This window comes from Panthera pardus, unplaced genomic scaffold (assembly GCF_024362965.1).
Source record: "Panthera pardus isolate Hobbes unplaced genomic scaffold, ASM2436296v1 HiC_scaffold_6, whole genome shotgun sequence".
Lineage (NCBI taxonomy): Eukaryota > Metazoa > Chordata > Mammalia > Carnivora > Felidae > Panthera > Panthera pardus.
Window position 1 is genome coordinate 62,604,302 of NW_026526991.1, and position 20,559 is coordinate 62,624,860.

The 20,559-nt window shown below is 47.7% G+C and overlaps 1 protein-coding gene across 1 annotated transcript; it reads left to right on the forward strand.

The window, feature by feature from the left end:
- The first annotated feature begins 53 nt into the window (after window positions 1-53).
- KRT1 (keratin 1) lies at window positions 54-5,624 on the forward strand. The gene is made up of 9 exons (XM_019419465.2): window positions 54-734; window positions 1,664-1,878; window positions 2,192-2,252; window positions 2,658-2,753; window positions 2,917-3,081; window positions 3,214-3,339; window positions 3,907-4,127; window positions 4,643-4,677; window positions 4,769-5,624. Exons 1-9 carry the CDS (start codon window positions 126-128, stop codon window positions 5,128-5,130), a joined length of 1,890 nt encoding a protein of 629 aa, XP_019275010.2. The 5' UTR covers window positions 54-125; the 3' UTR covers window positions 5,131-5,624.
- Window positions 5,625-20,559: the final 14,935 nt, after the last annotated feature.

The window sequence follows — 20,559 nt, forward strand, 5'->3', positions numbered from 1 at the left end:
CCCGCTGACTTGAGGACCAAGCCCAAATGTGCTCTCTGTATAAAAGGGACAGTCTCTGTGCTTGGGGTAGAGGAGTGTGGGCTCCTTTCCTCTCCTGACTTGGCTCCAACTCTCTCCTAGTCAACATGAGTCGACAGTTTAGCTCTAGGTCTGGGTTCCGGAGTGGAGGGGGCTTCAGCTCTGGCTCTGCCGGAGTGGTCAGCTTCCGGCGCAGGATGACTAGCAGCTCCGTCCGCCATGGTGGGGGAGGTGGTGGGAGATTTTCAGGGGGAAGATGTGGCGGTGGCGGTGGGGGTGCTGGTGGCGGTGGTTTTGGAAGTCGAAGCCTTGTTAACCTTGGTGGCAGTAAAAGCATCTCCATAAGCGTGGCCGGAGGAGGACGTGGTGGTTTTGGTGGTGGTGGCTTTGGGGGTGGTTTTGGCAGTGGAGGTGGTTTCGGTGGAGGTGGTTTTGGTGGCAGTGGTTTTGGTGGAGGTGGTTTTGGTGGCAGTGGTTTCGGTGGAGGTGGTTTCGGTGGAGGTGGTTTTGGTGGCAGTGGTTTCGGTGGAGGTGGTTTTGGTGGAGGGAGTTTTGGGCCTGTCTGCCCCCCCGGTGGCATCCAGGAAGTCACCATCAACCAGAGTCTTCTGCAGCCCCTCAATGTAGAGATTGACCCTGAGATTCAAAAAGTAAAGTCTCGAGAAAGGGAGCAAATCAAGACACTCAACAACCAATTTGCCTCCTTCATTGACAAGGTGAGTTTATCTGCTCAGTGCACTGGGAGAGTTGCTCTTGGTCCATTTGAGATTGGCCTTCTGCCTCAAGTGGCTGTTTGGGTATTTTGTGGACTTGTCTCCTAGGAGATAGGTTATAAGTATTTTTGTGGATGGTTCAAATGACTATACTCTCTCTTGGACCAAGAGGTCGGTGGTCTACATAGATGTGAGTCAATGTGACACCACCTTGAAATGGTTTTTTATTCAGTCCTTGATCTAAGTTGAGACTTACATATGGTGGACAAAGACAATAGAAATGGGGCTAACTCAGCTTTCCAGGGTGCAAATGAGAATTCTGGAAAGGTCTTCCTAACCTTAAAAAGGGAGTTGAGGGTGAACAGAGTGCACTGTGATGTTGTAGCAGAGAGGATGTAATAAGCCAGTCTCAAACATCTTTTGCTGTCAGAAGGGGAGCTTTGCCTTCTGAAAAATTTACAATGGTACCAGATCAGGGTAGAGGTTTTTTTTTTTAATACTTATATTCCAAGTATCCGCTCTGGAAAAACATGTAAACCATGTCTAATTACTGCTTAATCATCAATAATGTCAACTCAAAGTTTCCACAAGAGATTTCAAATTCAAGTTTGGGTTTCTCCACCATCCTTTGGAACATGTGTGTGCTCAGGGACTGCATACCAATGTTTATGGTAATCTACCTTAAAAAAATTGGAAGGTGGACCTTTTAAGTATAATGTATCTATTTCAAAGTGTAGTTGCAGTAATTTTGCATGGGCTTTGCTGTTTGGTATTTGGTCACTCCCTCATGGCCAGGAAAACAGAAAGAACAAGTTTTCTTTTTCTTTTTTTTTTTCCAAATGAGGCACAGGTCTTATTGTGTGGTAGTCCATGGCACCCAGGGGCCAGGGGACTCCCTTTCTGCACCAGTGGGTCATGGGGTGTGTTCTTAGGTGAGGTTCCTGGAGCAACAGAACCAGGTGCTGCAAACAAAATGGGAGCTGCTGCAGCAGGTTGATACCTCCACGCGGACCCACAGCTTAGAGCCCTACTTTGAGTCCTACATCAGCAGTCTTAGAAATAGAGTGGACCAGCTGAAGAATGACCAGTCTCGGATGGATTCGGAATTGAAGAATATGCAAGACCTGGTGGAAGACTACCGAAACAAGTAAGGAACACTGGCCAGGAAATTCATGACTTTTGTTCTAAGATATTTCCAGAAAGTGGCAAGCTACATACATGAACAGTACGTGCTAATATCTTTTCTTAGGTTAGAGGCCAATTAATTTGGCATTTCCAGAATTCATTTTCTCAGAAGCTGGAAATAGTTTAGCAGTTTTATTGCTCAGAAGAAAGGGATGGCCACACCGTCCTAGGCTACTAGTAAGAGGCCATGATGGGCGATGCCAATTTCAATCCAGGAAGCTGAACTTAGGGTGTCACCTGTGCCAAACATCTGAATACCTCTGATTTCCTTGCAGGTATGAGGATGAGATCAACAAGCGGACAAATGCAGAAAATGAATTTGTGACCATCAAGAAGGTGAGCAAAACTGTAGGACCTCACATCTGAAATAAATAGTAGAAGAAGGTCTCCAATTATTAAGCAGAGGGAAGGCATGATGTGGACAGCCAGGTGATGGGCCTGATGAATAGCCTCTCGGCCACATTATCATGGACCTGGGCTTACCCAGGCACACTTTGCTTCTCCAGCTCTCTCACACTTCATGTAGGAGGGTGGGGGAGGGCAAGTTCTCAGCCACTCAGGCAAGCTCTTCTGTGATTGTGATTCTGAGGGGTGGTGCAGTCTAGGGATTGTGATCCGCCTGGGTAGAAAGGTGTGGAGGAGATTCCAAACACTGGTCCTACTTGGAGAAGCCCCTGACAGCCAGTGAGAGGGACTTGCCCTGGAAAGAACATGATTTCATGATGTCCATTGTTCCTCTAGGATGTGGATGCTGCTTATATGACCAAGGTGGACCTTCAGGCCAAAGTTGACAACTTGCAGCAGGAGATTGATTTCTACAGAGCACTCTATGAAGCAGTAAGTCCTGCTTTCAACATTTACCCAGATGGAGAACTTGGAGCCTGAGCCCATCACTAACCAGGAGAACAAAGATACACCTTCCATCTCCTGACTCCTCCCTCTGTCTAAACTGTTTTCTGTGTTAACACTGTAAGAGCCATTGAACTATTATATCTTGCAGGAGTTGGCCCAGATGCAGACTCATATCAGCGAAACCAATGTCATCCTGTCCATGGACAACAACAGGAACCTGGACCTGGACAGCATCATCTCTGAGGTCAAGGCTCAGTATGAGGAGATTGCCCAGAAGAGCAAGGCCGAGGCCGAGGCGCTCTACCAGACCAAGGTGAATAAACTGAATGTCTAGCCAGTTGTCCTGAAATGTCTTGTCTTCCTGTCCTGTGTTTTCTCTTATGTGTGTATGCGTGAACCACGGTATGCTCTGCCACATCTAATTGACTTGTTCCACCATCTTTAGTATGAAGAGCTCCAGATCACTGCTGGCAAACACGGGGACAGCCTGAAAAGTACAAAGATGGAGATTTCTGAACTGAATCGGATGGTCCAGAGACTGAGATCTGAGATCGATAGTGTCAAGAAGCAGGTACATGCTCCTTCCTTCTACTTACTGTTCAGCTATATGGAATTGGTGTGGGGTGAGGGTCTCGGGTAACTGGAGGACACGTTCCTGGTTTTGAATCTTGCAATCCACTCCAAGGTTATATTACTGTCCCTAGTTCCTCTGGTGATTATTCTGGTTTCCACAATGCAGCTACCATGCTGGGTTCTCTTTAGGGAAACTTGTGACAACGACCTAGTAGAGAAATGGATGTGATGGTCATGAGTGACCTAGCCCCTGATGCACAGACGTGGTGAGTGAGAGGAAAGGCAGTCAGGAGGTTTCAGTGTAGAGAATGTCAGGTCTATAAGGGGCGGAGAAGCCTCAGCTCAGGGCCAAGAGAGGCTCCTGCATCCCCTTTAAGGGCTTTCAAGGAAGTCAACACGGCGACGTGCTATCCGGAAGCAGTGATGGGTTATCCAGAGCTTGCTGTCATTCTCTTGGACCCAGAGTACCAGCCTCATGGAGATGGACAGTTGGATGTGAGATAAGAAGGCCAGGGTGGGATTAGGTGACAGCAGAGTGTGTAATGTGTGAGCTTTTCTTTCTCAGATCTCTGCGCTGCAGCAATCCATCAGCGATGCCGAGCAGCGTGGTGAGAACGCCCTCAAAGATGCCCAGAACAAGCTGGCTGAGCTGGAGGATGCCCTGCAACAGGCCAAGGAGGACATGGCCCGGCTGCTGCGTGACTACCAGGAGCTGCTGAATGTCAAGCTGGCCCTGGATATGGAGATTGCCACCTACAGAACCCTTCTGGAAGGAGAGGAAAGCAGGTGAGGACAGAACCCTGGGTGGCTTGGCCACTTCTTTTGGTGCTTCCTCCCTGGTAGGCTGATTGCTGTTGGACACGCAGCCATGTGACTGCAGCTGGTCCTGGGTATGGGGAAGGGGGAACGCTACAGGGTGCAGGAGGAAAGGCTTGGCTTTGCTTTGGGACCCAGGGTGCCCAACTTCTTTCAGAAGGTTGTGGTATCTCTATGAAGTGCTTTGAGATGGCACAGTTTATTCTCCATCTGGGCTGGCTCAGGTGTCATCTGGCCTAGAAGTCAATGGCACTGTTAACGTTAACCTGCGTTCACGGCAAGACTCTTGTCTACTTTATACGGACATGTCTCCCTGTTTGTGTTTATGCTGGGAAAATGGCAGAGGTTTGGGAGGCCAAGGGGACTGGATCAGGTTTCAGATCAGGTGGATAGGAGGAGCCCCAAATGGGGAGAATCTTGAAGATGGCTGAGAGGGTTTGTGCGGCCGGAGGGTCCTGAGGGATGTTCTTTTCTTTCTCCTACAGGATGTCTGGAGAGTGTTCCCCGAATGTGAGCGTGTGTAAGTACAAGCTGCTTTCTTAGGGGCGCGCGCAGGTTTTGCCCGGTTGGAAAAGGAGTTGGGGTGGTGATAACCGCGTGTCCCTTTGCAGCGGTGAACACCAGCCACACCACCATCAGTGGAGGTGGTGGCCGAGGAGGCGGGGGTTTCGGCTCCGGCGGCGGAGGCGGCGGCTATGGCTCCGGAGGTGGCAGTTACGGCTCTGGAGGTGGCGGCTACGGCTCTGGAGGTGGCGGCTATGGATCTGGAGGTGGCGGCGGCTTCGGTTCCGGTAGCAGCAGTGGAGGCCACCGAGGCGGCTCTGGAGGGGGCGGCCGGGGTTCCGGCGGGAGCTCTGGAGGCAGTTTCAGTTCGTCTGGAGGCCGGGGATCCAGCTCTGGGGGTACTAAGACCTCTGGTGGCAGTTCCAGCGTGAAGTTTGTTTCCTCCAGCTATTCCAGAGTGATCAGATAAAGAGGTGTCCTCTGTCCTGTTAGTGCTCCCTCTCCATCACTACCAAACACGCTTGGCAAGACCAAGGTCTGTTGCCCCCAGCCTTACTGGAGAAAAGAGCTATCATGAGTTACACTGATTCACCCTAGTTCCCAGGCTCTTTCCTTTCTTCTCTGCTTCCCAAAGAAGTTTTTAGACCAGTGGCAATCTCAGTCCCCCTGGCTATGACCCTGCTGTGTGCTTTGCCTGAGAAACAGTTCAGCAATCACCACTGCACACATTACATTTCAAAGCACCTCCTTAAGTCGGCCAGAGGAGGGCTGGTTAGAACCACGGCTTCTTTGCTGTGCATGGAGCACACGCTCTGGACACTTCCTTAGTATCCTATTTCTTGGAGCAAGCTCTGTGCTGCTTTGGTTTTGTATATAAGGTGTGAGCAAGTTGATTGTCTTTTGTGGAGAGGCCTTAAACTCCCCGCTTCCCTGTATTGCTGCAATAAACCGCATTTGAAATTCTCTCTGAGTCTCAATCTCCTTTGTTCATGGCACTGTCTGTCCTGGATGGGTGCTTTGTGGGAGGGAAAGAAGACCTTAGAGCCACATGGTCTATGGGGGACTTGGGACACATGCAAATGATGGGCAAGATGCAGAGGCCTGTCAGGCACCATTTAACTTTAAGCATTTGACATTTAAACACAATGCGCTCTTTCCCAGAGTGTACATATGTCGTGGAGAAATGGAAGCTTCTGTTCATTTGAGAAGTCTTTCATGGAAAGGGCAGGGAGCAAGCAGTTTGGGAAAGAGGAGTCTGGCATAGAGAAGAGAGGAAAGTATTGCGTGGAAAAGTAATTGTTCATGTGGAACAGTGATGAGGGCGGTGTGGGTAACACAGGGTCAGCAGCTACTATAGCCAGAATGCAGACTTTGGCTAGGTAGCTCAAGAACCAAGAGTGGTGATGGAGAGCCAGATATCCATTTTTCCTCTGTCAGGCCACTGAATCTAAGAGCTCTTTAATCTAAGTTCATTCGTGCACATATAGCTTGTACTCGTAAAGTTGTACAATGGGATAGAATAGTGATCAGAAGCTTGGGCATTTGGACTCAGATATGCTTGGAGCTAGATCTTACCACCACCATTTACTAGCTCTGTGATAATGTGCAAGTTACAGGTCTCTCTGTACCTCAGTTTTATTATCTCTAAAAAGGAGATAACAATGCCTTCCTTGTGGGAATCATGTAAGGATTGAATGAGATAATGAATGAACATGGTTTAGCACATGGTAAGAACTTGGTGGATGCCATTTTTGATAATAATGCTGCTGTTGTTGATGATCTGGCTATTATAGCATTGCTTGTTGGTCTCTAGATAGCTCAGTAGATGCTTACTCTAAAGACCAATGAACATCAGATTCCCAGGGGTTCTATGACCATGAAAAAGTCAGCCAACTTTCCTGAAGTTCAATTTTCTTAGCTTTCAATTAGGAAAAGTCCTAGCTCCAGTCTCAAGCAGAACTGAGGGGAATAGAGGATAAAAGTCAACAAGAGTCCTATGTAAATACAACTTGATGAGCTCTATCTCTCCTCCCTAATCACTCCTTCACTACAGGTGCTTCCTGTCTGGACTGATGTGAAAGAGAAGCCTTATGGTGGATAAAAATAAGGGTGTTTAAGGGGCAGGCTAAGGAAAATAACCACAGCCTACTGCATGTGTGGATCCTTGGACAAATCACTTGGCCATTCGGAGCTTCAGTTGTCTTATAGGTGAAATGGGGATGAGAATATTTGCTTGGGGACATCAAGAGGATAAAATAAACAGTGTGAAATGCTTTTTGAACTGTGGATATGTTATCCAGAGGTAGTTAAATGAAATTAGAAGGGAGTGACTCAGAAGTAGAAGAAGATAGCAGGCAGTCAAAGCCACCAAGGAGGGAAGTACCTTGGCATGGTCATGGTGGCCCAGTGACAGCTCTGTAGTGACATAGAATTGATTTTGTTAATGTATCCAATTTGAATCTGCTCCTAAGGACTAATATTTGTGAACCAAACACGTAAGTCATGGATGCATGAGCCATAACGTCCATGTATTTGCTTGTTACATTTTCAGAGACTGAAATACCAGAGCCTCCCCATCCTGTTACCAAGATACCTGGGAAATTGAGTTAATCATAATAAGTGGCTTGGTGCTTGTTGATTTAGAGAAATAGGAGTTGAGTGGCTTTGAGATGGTTTACTTTCCTCCAAAGGAAAGAAGACTTCTGGGGCCACCAGATGCAGCACCTGGGAGACCACTGAGTGAATGAACCAGTGAGAGTGTTCTAGTACTCTGGTACACATTTTATAATTCCTTTATTACATTACAACTTTCTTTAGTTACATTTTACATTGGTAACACCCTTGTTCATCTTGTTTGGACTTGAGTTTTCTTGGCAAGGTCAGACATGAAACAGAGACCCTACAACTTACGGTGAAACTTATCAAAACTTGTAAGATCACCGGACTAAATGAAACCCATGTGTAGGTCAGTATGTAATGGGGAAATAAATTGTATAGTATGAAGTGCCAACGTTCATTAGCACTAGAGAGACAGCAGAGGAAAAATATGGATTCCATTCGGTTCAACAAACAGTTCCTGCACACGTAGTATGTGTCAGGGACAAGGCCAAACACTGGGGAGGCTCTGATGAGTGAGACACGGTTCTTGCTGTCATAGAGCTTAGAGACTTGGGTGATGGGATGTATGCAAATGTGCCATTACAATGCACACAGCCCATGTGCATTGTAATATAAAAGGTATAGAAAGGGTACATATGGGAGTGGTGCATGGCAGGGTTTTAGAGGACAAACAGGAGTTTGTCAGGCAGACAAGACAGACAAAGACATTTAAGGCAGAGAAGGACACTCCAGAGAGAAGAGATAATATGGGTTAAGTGTGGAAGAATGAAATTACATGAAGTATTTGATCATCTGAAGGAACTTGAAGTTGGTGACGAGAAAGGAAGGTGACAAGTTCATCAGATTCACTCAGAAAGGACCATCCTTGTAGGCATTCAAAGGAATCTGGACTCTAGTTTGTAAGTCAGAAGTTCTCAGGTGGAGTTTTGGACCTATTGACTTATTACAGCCTACTATGTACAGGGACAATGGGAGACAAAGGGGTTGTTTTACTGCTGGCGGAATAAGAATTGAGCATGAGCCACAGTTTGTCTTGTACTTGAACATCCTGTAAGAAATCTGCTCTGCTTGTGAGAGGCCTGCTCATGGAAATGCCATTTTTCCCCCCAGGTATTTGGAGGCTGACACTGCTATGATAGGTGAGAAGGAGCCAGTGAAGGGATTTAATAGGAGACTGGCATGGTCAGATGGGTATTTTAAAGGAATAACTCAGGCCAGATTGGAGGGGACCATACTGGAATAGGAAGACTTGATAGGGAATGATGGCAAAGGTGCAGACAAAAATTCTTACACCTTAAGTTCAGGTCCTTAGAGGTGGGTGGGTGGCCAGAAATAAGGGTGAAGATCTGAATTCCACAGGTAGTTGGGATTCAAATCATCAGGACTTGGTGATGGATTGGTATGTGGGTTGGGGATGGGTGACGCAAAGGGAAGAGTTGAGGATGGCTCCACGGTTCTGGCTTGGGTAATAACAGATAATGTAGCAAGAGGGCTAGTGTGGAGAAATGATGACTTAGGTCTTTTGAGGAGCCTCTACTCTCTCCATGTAATTACTGGGGCTGGAGGTATAAACTGAACTTCATCAAAATTTGAAAGAGTAATCTATGAGAGAACTCAGGAAGAAGGGGTAGAGGGAGAATTGTTGAGAACACACAGTAGGAAAGAAAGTAAAAAATATACAGGAGGGGCGCCTGGGTGGCTCAGTCAGTTAAGCGTCTGACTTCGGCTCAGGTCATGATCTCACAGTTGGTGAGTTCAAGCCCCGCATCGGGCTCTGTGATGACAGCTCAGAGCCTGGAGCCTGCTTCGGATTCTGTGTCTCCCTCTGTCTTTGCTCCTCCCCCGCTCATGCTCTGTCTCTCTCTCTCTACTTTAAAAATAAATTAAAAAAACATTAATATATATATATGTATACATACACACATATATATACATACATATATGTGTGTATGTATACATATATTATATATATATATATGTATGTATGTATATATATATACAGGAGAAGCTTGCTCAAAAGGAGAAAATGTAAAGTCCACGAGAGCAGACATAATTCTTCAGGAGCTGTCTAACCAAGACAGCGAGGTCTCCCAGATCTAGTGATGCCCTCTCAAAATCTTAGACTCCCACATTTCATCCTTGGGTAGGCCCAGTGCTAATTTGATGCTTGGTGCTTATGCAATTAATAATACTCAGAAAGATGGAAATCTATAAGAACAACCATATGATAAAAATTCTCCCATCCCCCACCACTGAGTTCCTTTTCTCTGTGGTAACCATAGTTGCTTAGGCATCTTTCCAAAGGTATGTATGCACACGCAAGCAAAAATATGCATATATATTCATTCTTCTTTCTCAGAGGTCCTGCCACCCCGGCCTCCCTCCAAACACCCAGTAGACTTGATTGTCTCCATTGGGATTTGAACTGCATGTTCTTCAGCATATAAGCCTTCTGGAGGCTGGCTGTGACTTCTGCCTATATACCACAGCATATGAGCCAATTTCAGCATTTTGCCCTTATGTTAAGTTGCCTGCACGCAACTACTCTCCCTGGGTCTAGATTCATATGTCTCACCCCTAGTGTCTCAGCTGGAGGGACAGAATTCTTTCCTTCACTCTTGGGGCTCCCTTTGGGCAATTTTCCTTCCTAGTATGGTCACAGTGTTGTAGAAGTCATTTCAGTGGCCAGTCTTCCTTCCATAACTGGCCAGTTTCTTTCCATAACTGTGTGGCTTGAACATAGCCAAGTCCCTAATAGAGTTCTGAGATTCATCTAACTCTGAAGAAGAATGGCCTTCCCACCGTCTCCCATCCCCACACACTAAGTGCCTCTTCTCCTACAATTCCAGTCCTCAGACAACCATCTAGTGCCCCTGGGGAAACAGCAGAACCCAGTAATTCTGCCTGCAACCTCTCAGGTCCTCATTGAGCTTAGCTCAAGTCTGCCATCTTTACTCCCTTCCCTGGGGGAGGGTCTTCACTAGCCTCAGGGGCTGTGCACATGCCTTTGGGAGAGAAAATTCAAAAGATGATCTTGAGCTAGAGCCTATGGCTTTGTATGGAATTTTGGGAACCATAACCTCCCAGACAGTCTTCATTGGAATGGGGACCTTCTGTTGGTCCCTTGGAGGGACTATGAGGAAGTCTCATAACTACTCTGTTCTATCAAAAATGTGTGTGGAAACTTTGACAGGAGCTTTATGGACACTGATAAAAGTTTATTTTGAAAAAGAATATTCTTTCTTTAGGTCAGTTGTTGTAAAGATATCAGTCTCATTGCCCTTTGTTTTATAACAAAAATTAAAATAATACCCTTTTGCCATAGGCAAAAGGAAAGCATAGATGGTAAACCTTGCAATCACATATAATGAAAACAAATCAACACAGTGACTTGACTGCAATACAAAGGAAACACAAAAAGGAAAAAAGAACTGGTAGCAATATCATCTGTATTTCACTTTGTAACTTCTCAGGCAGGACTGTATTAGAAAACACAAAGATGCATCAGATGTTTGCACTGACAGGTGGAATTGCCAAGTGTTGAACCAGCTACAAATGCAGGTCAAATGCAGGTCTGCTGTACTGGTAATCTAAAGACTATGAGCAGCTTTGCCATATGACCAACACAGTTTTCCTAAAAGGTGAAAATTCCTGTAAGCTTTCTAATGAAAAGAAAATATAGTCTTCTCTTTACACAGCTGTTGCATTCCTCAACTACTCAGTTGTTGAGAACAGAAAACTGAGGAAAACCACTTGGCATGTGTGTGTGATATGGAGTTGGGTTCTGGGCTGAGCCACATAAATGGTGGGGCATTCAAAAGTTGTTCAAGAGGTCTAGCATAATCTGGATTGTGCTCAGGAAATGTCAGTGACAGCCCCCCAAACCACAGTGACAAGCAAAAAATGACTCCACAGATTTCCAAAGGATTTCTAGGGCAGTACTCTTGCTTTAGGATACTTTTTGGCTGGAATATTTTTAGAGCATCCAGGAGAGAATAGGAGGCATGGATATTCAAGTGAACTCTGTGTGTGTGTGTGTGTGTGTGTGTGTGTGTGTGTGTGTAAGAGTGCATGCATGGGTGCACATGTTGCAGGAGAGGAGTTGTGGAAAATCTCTATCTCCATCTCAGAGATGGACCCCCTGAATTGTGTAACTGTTTCCATTAGTTTCTGTTTCATTTGCAATTAAAGAAACGTACTCCCTTAAAAAAAAGGAGAGAAAGGGGAGAACCAAGAACAGACCCACTAGACTATTCTTCCTAAGGACCAGACAAAGAAAATCAGTAGAGTGTACTGGAGCCGGATGGGAGCGTGATGTCATGGAAATCAAATCCCTCTTGGAGCACATTTCAAAAAACAGCCAGGAATAGAAGTTAAGAGTGAGCAGAAGATTCCTGGAGGAGCTGCAAGTTGAGAAGAGCCTAGAAATATGGTCAGGATTTGGTCAGGTGAAAGGGGTGAAGCGGGCACTACCAGCCCCTTCTCTTGTGAAGAGGATGCAGCTAATAGGCTGGTGATGGTGGGAGGTCAGAGAAGTGTCTACAAAGTTTCCTCCTGGAGCCACAATGTGCTGGCGTCTTGTGTCAGATGAAAGACAGGGTAAAGATGCCCACAAGACATTTGGGTGGCTCCACCAATTTTTGGTGTTTGTTGGAAGGATGGATACCCAAGCTGCCCTGGGATGCTCTGTGTCACTGTGTTGCCCCTCCCATATCTGCTGGAGGGAATGTGGCACTCCCTGTCATCCATTATCAGAAAAATAGAACAGTCTTAGTCAACTTATGACCTTCCCAGGTGCACCTTGGGTTATTCCCACCCCTCCCTCATGCCCACGCCCAGTTTCCAATCTGTCAATAGGTTCTGTTCTAAGCAGTACAGAGTGTCCTCTGCTGGTACAAAGGCTCCTTTACACATGACGGTGGGACCTGTACTGGTCACCTCAAGGCAATTGTTCCCGGGAACAGTGAGGGTGAAGCTCATGTAATTTGAGTATTATCAGAAAGTTCTTGAGAATGATAGAAAGACTTTTTTTGTTTTTTTGGTTCTGTTCTGTTAGTTGTAAAGACAAAAGGAAGCAGCTAAATCCTTCTTGGTACAGAGAGTCTCTGGAAGTGGGAAAAGGTCTCCCTCCCTGCGTGTTGAGCTCAATCCTGAACATTTGGAAAGTCTGAATGACCCCCTGAAAACCTAGTGTGAACTCAAGGGCAAGAACTGGGGCAAAATTAGGACTTAAGAAGGGATCAAGGATGACCAAGTGTGGGCATGATGGTCACTTCCACTGAAGATGGACCGCATCATTGTTGTAAGGAAGAGGGTGAGGCCTGTTCTTGCTTGGCAGTGACAGGGGTCTCTCTGAAGATCTTTCACCCCCATCCAGTTGTCTGATGAAATGTAAAGTTAATCTCCACCAGACGCATATGAGTAGACTGGCCTTTCCTGAGGCTGTGGTACTGCAGGAGAGAGTCAACTGTGAATGGACGCACTTCCATCCTTGAGACCTCCTACCTCCTTCTCCCATAATCTTCCCAAATCTCCCATATTCTTCTTCCTCTCTTTTCCTTTCCCAAGTCTCAGAATCAACTTCCAGATATTTTGACTCATTATTTTAAAAAGTATAAAAGTGTCATCTTGGTTTGAACTGATCAGATAGGTGAGGTGGAGAACATTTTTGTTTGTTCAGTTGAGAAAATGCCGAAATTCGATCCTTGCGCGTCGGTGGTTCATGATGGGTGTACATGAGGCAAGGACTGAGGTGAAACCATCTTTCCCCTCCTCTAGCTACATATAAGTCCTTAATTAATTTCAGTTATTTGGAAGATGAGAAGGGGTGTGGGGAGGGGCAGGCCTCTGGCTTAGGTTTCTGGATCCAGCAACCTACACATTTCTACTCTCCTCATTCCTACTCTGTATGCAACAGGGTAGTTGACTAGTCCCATTTATGACCAGCCTTAAGTTTCACCTGTTGTGAGCACAGTTGATTCCCTTTTGTCCTATGACTGGTGGAGGTGGAAGAACATTCTGGGCAAGTGGTAAACAGAATGTGCTACCTCTGTGCCCCTGAAGAAAGCTTGAGATGTTCCTGCAGTTGAAACCATTCTTAATCAACCTTCTTTACAGGTTGACATTTGAATGTCTTCACTCACACTGTGCTCACTGCTAGGGTGAGCTTGGGATGGAAGAAACTCCCCTAGGCTCCAGGGGATGCTCCCCAGTTTTGGCTGCCTTCTCCTCAATAATCTTCTCTCTTGGTTTGACAATGCATAAACAAGGTTTCCATGGTGAAGACATCAGCCTTTGAGGTAAGGCAGTATGGTAGGAGTCTCATGCCACCTCACTGGTACTTGTGACCTGCTACATGTCACCATGGAGAGGTGTGTACCTGGCAGGACCAGGGCAAGAAATGCAGTCCATCCCATGGCAGGACAATCACCAATCTGTGGTGATTGAAGGTCTGATGGAGAGAGCATTGGATGATACTGCCCATGGACCCAACCTATTAGCCTCTGCCCTGGCCATCCACAAAGGTGTGATAGGAAGGAGCAATCAGTCTGGTGCCTTAACAGCCTGGGGGAAGTGTTGCAATGAAAGATGTAACAGCCTGGAAAGGACACAACTCCTGTTTACTTCCTGTGTTCCATAATTGTGGTAATTGAGCGTTGATTGTGGTATTTATTAAGCCCTTGCAGTTGGTTTACCTTTTCTGGCTTGAAATTCCATGCTGTCAGGAGGCAGAGCTGCTGGGCTGGGCTCGTTCCTCCTCTGTCACGCGACCTTGACGAGCCACGGAACTCTGTGTCTTCTTACAAATAGCAGTTGGGGTGGTCTCTAACATGTTTCTGAGTTGCCAATCCAGATATTAGAATGCAGGGGAGAGAATTTCAGAGAGGCAGAGCACCCCTCTCAAATATGTGTGGGGAGCAGGCACTAGGCAGAAGAAGGTGGAGTGAGCAGAAGTGGGGCTCACAGAGGGAGGTCTGCCACATTACTCACCTGGTGATCTCAGGCAATTCTCCTACTACCTTATAGGCTCATGTGCTCATGTGTGAAATGGGCATAATAATACCTGCCCGACCTCCTTCAGAAGGAGGCTGTGAAAATGAAATGCCCTCTATGAGGGTGATCTGAAGTGTTACACAAAAGGCACATCATTACCACTGTCCTTCCTGGAGAACGTGCTTGAATGCGGAGTGGGGCCAGTGCGTAGCCACATAGCTGGGGGTTCCTGGGAAAGGCTCCTCCCTTGGGGAACAAGGCGCAGTCCTGTCCCTCATTCCTCCCCATGGCTTCATTCTTGTGGGTCTTGGAGCATTCAAGAGTCTTCCTTTTAAAAAGTGTGTTATGCTAAGTGAAATAAGCCAGTCAGAGAAAGACAGATACCATATGATTTCACACATGTGTAATTTAAGAAACAGAACAGATGAACATAGGAAAAGGGAAAGAAAAAGAAAATAAGATAAAAACAGACAGGGAGGCAAACCAGAGTAGAATCAATGATAGACAATAAACTGAGGGTCGATGGAGGGATGTGCATGGGGAATGGGCTAGGTGGGTGATGGGTATTAAGGAGGGCACTTGTTGGGATGAGCATGGGATGTCATATATAAATGATGACTCAGCGAATTCTACTCTTGAACCGAATACTACACTATATGTTAACTAACTAGGATTTAAGTAAAATCTTGGAAAGAAAAAGAATGAAATACTCATTCAGGGGGGAAGTTTCATATCCTAGCACCGTTACCTCTAGCTCTGAGAGGCTGGTTCATAACTGAGCAGGGCTGAGCTGACTGCTGCGGGGACCCTACTGGGCAAGGGACAGGAGCTCCAGGGAGCAGGGGGACAGGGAGGTGGGCTTGAGAGCCTCAGGCAGGGGTGCGATGTCGGGTGACAACATGCAGCCTAGGAGGTGATGTTGTTTCTATGTTATTACCACCATGTTGACATTTCTAGACATTGTCTGCAACTTCTGCAGACAATGGAAAAATAGAAACATTTGCTTTCTTCTGGAAATCGTGCCAAGTGCTACGCATATTGTTGCATTTATTTTATTTCAATTATTTCATTTATTTTTGTATCAACTCTCTGAAGTAAATACTGTCATTATGCTTCCTTTACAGATGAGGGACTAGAGGCCATGAAAAGGTAGGTAACACTTTTAAAGTCACGAAACTAGCGGATGGTGGGGCTGGGATTCAACCCAGGCTTGTGACACAAATCCATGTCCTTAACCAGCATGCCACGTGGCCTTTGTGTATTCCAAGGCACAGTGTGAGGGCCATTTATTGTCATAGCTTTTCTCCCACTAAACACAGAATCCCTCAGAATCTTTTCTGTTGGGAGACTGTGGTCACTTTTTCCATTGAGACACTGGAAAAGAGGGCAAGGAGAAGACCAAGGGGGACAGGAAGAGTCCCCAAAGGCCCAGTTCTGGAAGCCTGTGTTTCTGCCACCCAGTGAGAGCAGGGCAGCTCAGCCATGGACGGGGTCTCAGAAGCTCCCTCTCGTACTGCTTCCCCACCAGGAGCCTCACAAAGGTTGATGAGGAGCTGTGCCCTCCCAGTCCTTTGAAGGGGGCCTGGTCTGCCCGAGGAATGGGGGAGGCTGCTTGAGACCCGGGTTCTACTGCTAAAGCCCAGTGAGTTCACCTCCTCTGGCCACTCCCAGCCTCCTCCGTAGCATAGCTGAAATCCCTCCCCTTCGCTGCCTGGGATTGCTCATTGCCCGGCTCCCAAGAGAAGCTGGTGGAGACTGCGCCCCCCTCGCAGGTGGTTGTCTGAGTTTAGGGCAAAGGGAAAGCTTGCTTTTCCACCACCATCAAAGCAGCCCAGATTGCTGGACTACGATATCCTCCAGGTTGCTGCCTGGAAAGCAGTTGCCCTTAGGAGAGCCAGGACACCAGGCCCACACCAAGGTCCGTGGGGGGACTGGGGTTGTAGGAACATTCTGCAAGGGCAAGGGTTAGGAAGGAGCAGGGTAATCCTGGGGGTCAAGCTAAACCCAATCTCCCAGCTGCTGCTCTCGGGAAGAAGGGAAGTGGAAAATACCGGAGAGGGGGTGGTTGGTGAGTAAGAGATAAACCCCAAGGGTGTGGGAGCTATTAAATACTGTGTAGACAGACAGCCTGGCACTTCTTTCAACAGCACTGAGATTAGCAGCGGGACGGGCTCCTCACTCCCTGCTCTCTTGAGGCTCCGCTCTACTCCTCTCAGGGGGGGATTTACCCACCGAGTCACATCCACCCCAGCGGCTGCCCCTGCCGGCCCTCCAGCACCCCAGGACACTCTGTAGCTCCCTGCCTCCCTACAAGTGCTAAGATCCAGTCCCCCAGGGTGGTTGACGGCCCCTGTACAGGGCAGGCGGCAACTTCCCCAGATGCGAGCTTGATTTACTCCTCATTCCCTGCCGTCCCTGGAGCAGTGCACAGGGAGTGCTGCTGTGTGACATCTCTGTGCCCAAAGAGAGCAGCTGGAGGGCGTCTGAAACTTGTTCTCAGCGACACCCCTGGTCCTTCCCTGCTGTCTCCTGCAATAACATACCACAGGGGCTGTGAGCTGAATTCACACTCTGGGAAGGGAGGAGAAGGACGCTGAGACTTGTCCTGTCCTTTCTAGCTTGTGACATACCCATTTTCTGGGACACGGGAGGAGGGATGAGACCAGGCCTCTTTCTCACACTCTGTCTGATAATCTATCATGCTCCCTCTCCCCGCAACACCCCTCAGCCCACATCCACACTCCCTCCTCCTCGTTCCTGTCCACCATCTCCACCATCTTGAATGTGAACAGAAACCCTGACCATCCTGACCTGGCAAAGGCCTCTTCCCTGGACCCCCGTGTGCAGCTGGGAAGCAGTGGCCCAACAGAGATGAGCCAGTCGGCACACTTGAGGCAACATCGTGTGCCAAAGCCAGTTCTGGGAGTCAAGGCCCGGGGCAGGCAACAGAAGACACAAAGGCGGGAGATCAATTTAGGACAGCGGTGTGTCAACATATTTGGGTCACGGGCCCCCGGGGGAGACTCTGGGAGAGCTTTACTCCATCTCTTCAGTGAAACTGCACAGCCCCATATGAAGATTTTGTAAGAACACGGTTTTGCAAGAACTGCCCAGAGCCCAGCTATGGTCTCTTTATGGACAGCTCCACAGACTCATGTTTCAGAACCCAGCTCGGGAGTTGTGGGCTGAGACGGGCAACATGGCTTGACCACTTGAGGAAGGGGTGCTACTTATTGCACAGATGTGAGGGTGCACAGGTGCTGAGGGGGAGCAGGCACCCCTGGGGTCAATCAGAAAAAGCTTTCTAGCAGAGGGGGATTTGGAGCAGGGTCTCCTTGGGGGAGGGGAATGTGTGGAGAGGAGCCGGGCGGGTGGCCCTTCCAGACTCTTGGCCCCTTGGTGTCTGGAAAGACTCTGGGAATCCTTGTGGTGAGCAGACAACATGTGTCCTGGGCGCCGGTTCTGTGTCACTATAGCAAACCCTTCCATGCCTCGGTTTCCTCATCTCATACCATACCCTTGGGGAACAGGATGAGGAACAGGAAACACACACACAGGAAAGGACAGACAAGGGAAATATTTAAGGTCCTGCCCAGGAGACCAAACAAGGTAGACACCTTACTCCTGTGCCCTCCATGGGTCAGTGCCTCCAGCCGCTGTGTCCCTGTGGAAGCCCTGCTTGGTGACTGCTGCCCTCCTTTCTGCCATCTCTGGGTAGGGTGGCTTGTGCCTGGCTAGCATCCGCATGGCACAGGACAACAGAAAGTGTCACGGGTTTGCTTAGACAATCCTACCACAGCATCCCCATCATAAAATCCTATCATTCCCATCTCTCCTTACCAGAGAGGCGGTATTTCTGCCTAATAGTGAACGGCGTGGAGCTAAGCCTACCGAGAGAAGCATGGACATCATCCTGGTCTTCTGGGGACTTCCACTCTATGGACAGGGAGCCAACTCCATGGATATAGTAAAGGGTCTCCAGAGGACTGGCCTTGAGCAGAGGGCATGGCTGCCTGGGATCCTCCCTGAAAGATGCCCGGGAAACTCTCAGCATAAGACCCTCTGGTGTCTACGGGCTGAAATGCTGACTTGGAGAACTGGTGGGGAGGGTGGAGCCCATATAGACTCTCCATCTTCACCTCCTCCTGCAAGGAATTTCACTGAGAAGCCCCATGACATTTCCGTCTCTGGATCTTGCTCTGTGTGGGAGAGATACAGCACAAAAACATGCAAACCCAAGCCAATCCGGGTTTAGACAAATGCCAGAAACAGCAAAGTTATTTCCACCCTAGGGAGGGGAGAGAGTCTGGAGACTTCACATCCCAGGGGCTCCAAATCCTGGCCAGATAGGCGTTACTTAAAATGTTTCTGACTGGCTAGGGGCGCCTGGGTGGCGCAGTCGGTTAAGCGTCCGACTTCAGCCAGGTCACGATCTCGCGGTCCGTGAGTTCGAGCCCCGCGTCAGGCTCTGGGCTGATGGCTCGGAGCCTGGAGCCTGTTTCCGATTCTGTGTCTCCCTCTTTCTCTGCCCCTCCCCCGTTCATGCTCTGTCTCTCTCTGTCCCAAAAATAAATAAAAAACGTTGAAAAAAAAATTAAAAAAAAAAAAATGTTTCTGACTGGCTAATGTGGAGCCCCAGAAGCAAGAGGCAAAGTTCTCTGTTGCTCCCAGTGGTGCTAGTGAACTGTGAGGCCCAAGAGTGGAGATGAATGGAGAAGCAGCAGACCTGGGTTTTAGCTGCTGTGGTCAGCGTCTGGAGAAACGCTATTTCAAAGAGACAATTATTGGGGCTCCTGGGTGGCTCAAGGTGTTGAGCGTCCGACTCTTGATTTCGGCGCAGGTCATGATCCCAGGGTTTGTGAGTTTGAGCCCCGCCATGGGCTCCCCACTGACAGTGCGGAGCCTGCTTGGGATTGTCTCTCTCTCCCTCTCTCTGCCCCTCCCCTGCTCGTTCTCTCTTTTTCTCAAAAATAAATAAACTTAAAAAATAACAAAGTTCTAGGAGACAACTATTTATTATCAACTCTATTTCTAGGCATCTTTGAAAAACAGAGATACAAGCTTTGGAGGAGCTTATGGCTGGGTACCCAAGATGTAATGAAATCGTGCCTCTCAGATCCTAGCTGCCCAAGCCTGCAGGGGCATCTCAGTTCCTGCCCACTGGCCAAGCTCTCCCTCAGCTGAAACCACACTTGTCTGACCTTCTCCTTCCTCTACGGTTTCCCTCTGTCTGCCTTGCTGCTGCCATTTCCCCCCCTTCCCTCCTGACATTTCTTTATTTTCAGGGAGAAAATAAACAAAATCGGGGTCTGGGTCTGCACGTTTTGCTCTCCAGGTTCTTCCAGGGTCTGCTTCCTCTCCCAGGGCATTACTTCTTCACGTCCGCTCAAAGCACAAGCTGACTTCTGAACTGAAGTGATTCTTCTGGGACTGGTTTTCAATGCCTCCATTTTGCAGATGAGAAAACCAAGGCTCAGAAAGGCGGAGGGCTGCCCCTAGGTTCTAGAGTCAGTCGGTCACAGGGCTGCAAAGAGGATGTAGATCCTCTGACTCCACTTCCAATGTTCTTCCCATTTCTGTTGGTTTCCAAGCACCTTAGTCCACAGGAAAGCTAAGCCTGACAAGAGGGGTGACAAGCCAAGGTCACACAGTTACTTTCTGGCAGGGGGACTCGACCTTTACAACTAACCATGCTTTTCTCAGTTTATCACAAATCTTCCTTTATAAAAGTACTGCTAAATAGAAACAAATACACTGACTTTGGATATCTGACACGCTATGGAGAGTGCCTCTAGCTCATAAAATTATAATTCATGTCATGAATGTAATGCATCCAGAATGATGGCACTAGTCCTATTAAACATTCACTGTTTAATTAGCAGTGATTTCATTTGCTTTTTCTTTAAAGTTTAAAAGTTTTTTTTTTTTAAGTAGGCTTCACACCTAGTGCAGAGTCTAATGAGGGCCCCGAACTCAAGACCCTGAGACTGAATCAGAAGCTCAACTGACTGAACCACCCAGGCACCCCAAGGTTTAAAAGGTTTTTAAAGAAGAGTTTGAGGGACACCTGGGTGGCTCAGTCGGTTAAGCATCTGACTTTGGCTCAGGTCATGATCTCCTGGTTCATGGGTTTGAGCCCCGTAGCTCAGAGTCTGGAGCCTGCTTTGCATTCTGTGTCTCCCTCTCTCTCTGTCCCTACCCAACTTGCACATGTGCGCGTGCGCTCTCTCTCTCTCTCTCTCTCAGAAATAAATAAAACATTAAAAAAAATAAAGAAGAGTTTGAA

Bases quoted from the DNA above. Each gene is read 5' to 3' on its own strand.
- KRT1 (XM_019419465.2), top strand. From the start codon at position 126: ATGAGTCGACAGTTTAGCTCTAGGTCTGGGTTCCGGAGTGGAGGGGGC. The intron at 4,128-4,642 runs GTGAGGACAGAA...TTTCTCCTACAG, and splicing joins CTGGAAGGAGAGGAAAGCAG to GATGTCTGGAGAGTGTTCCC. The intron at 4,678-4,768 runs GTAAGTACAAGC...GTCCCTTTGCAG, and splicing joins TTCCCCGAATGTGAGCGTGT to CGGTGAACACCAGCCACACC.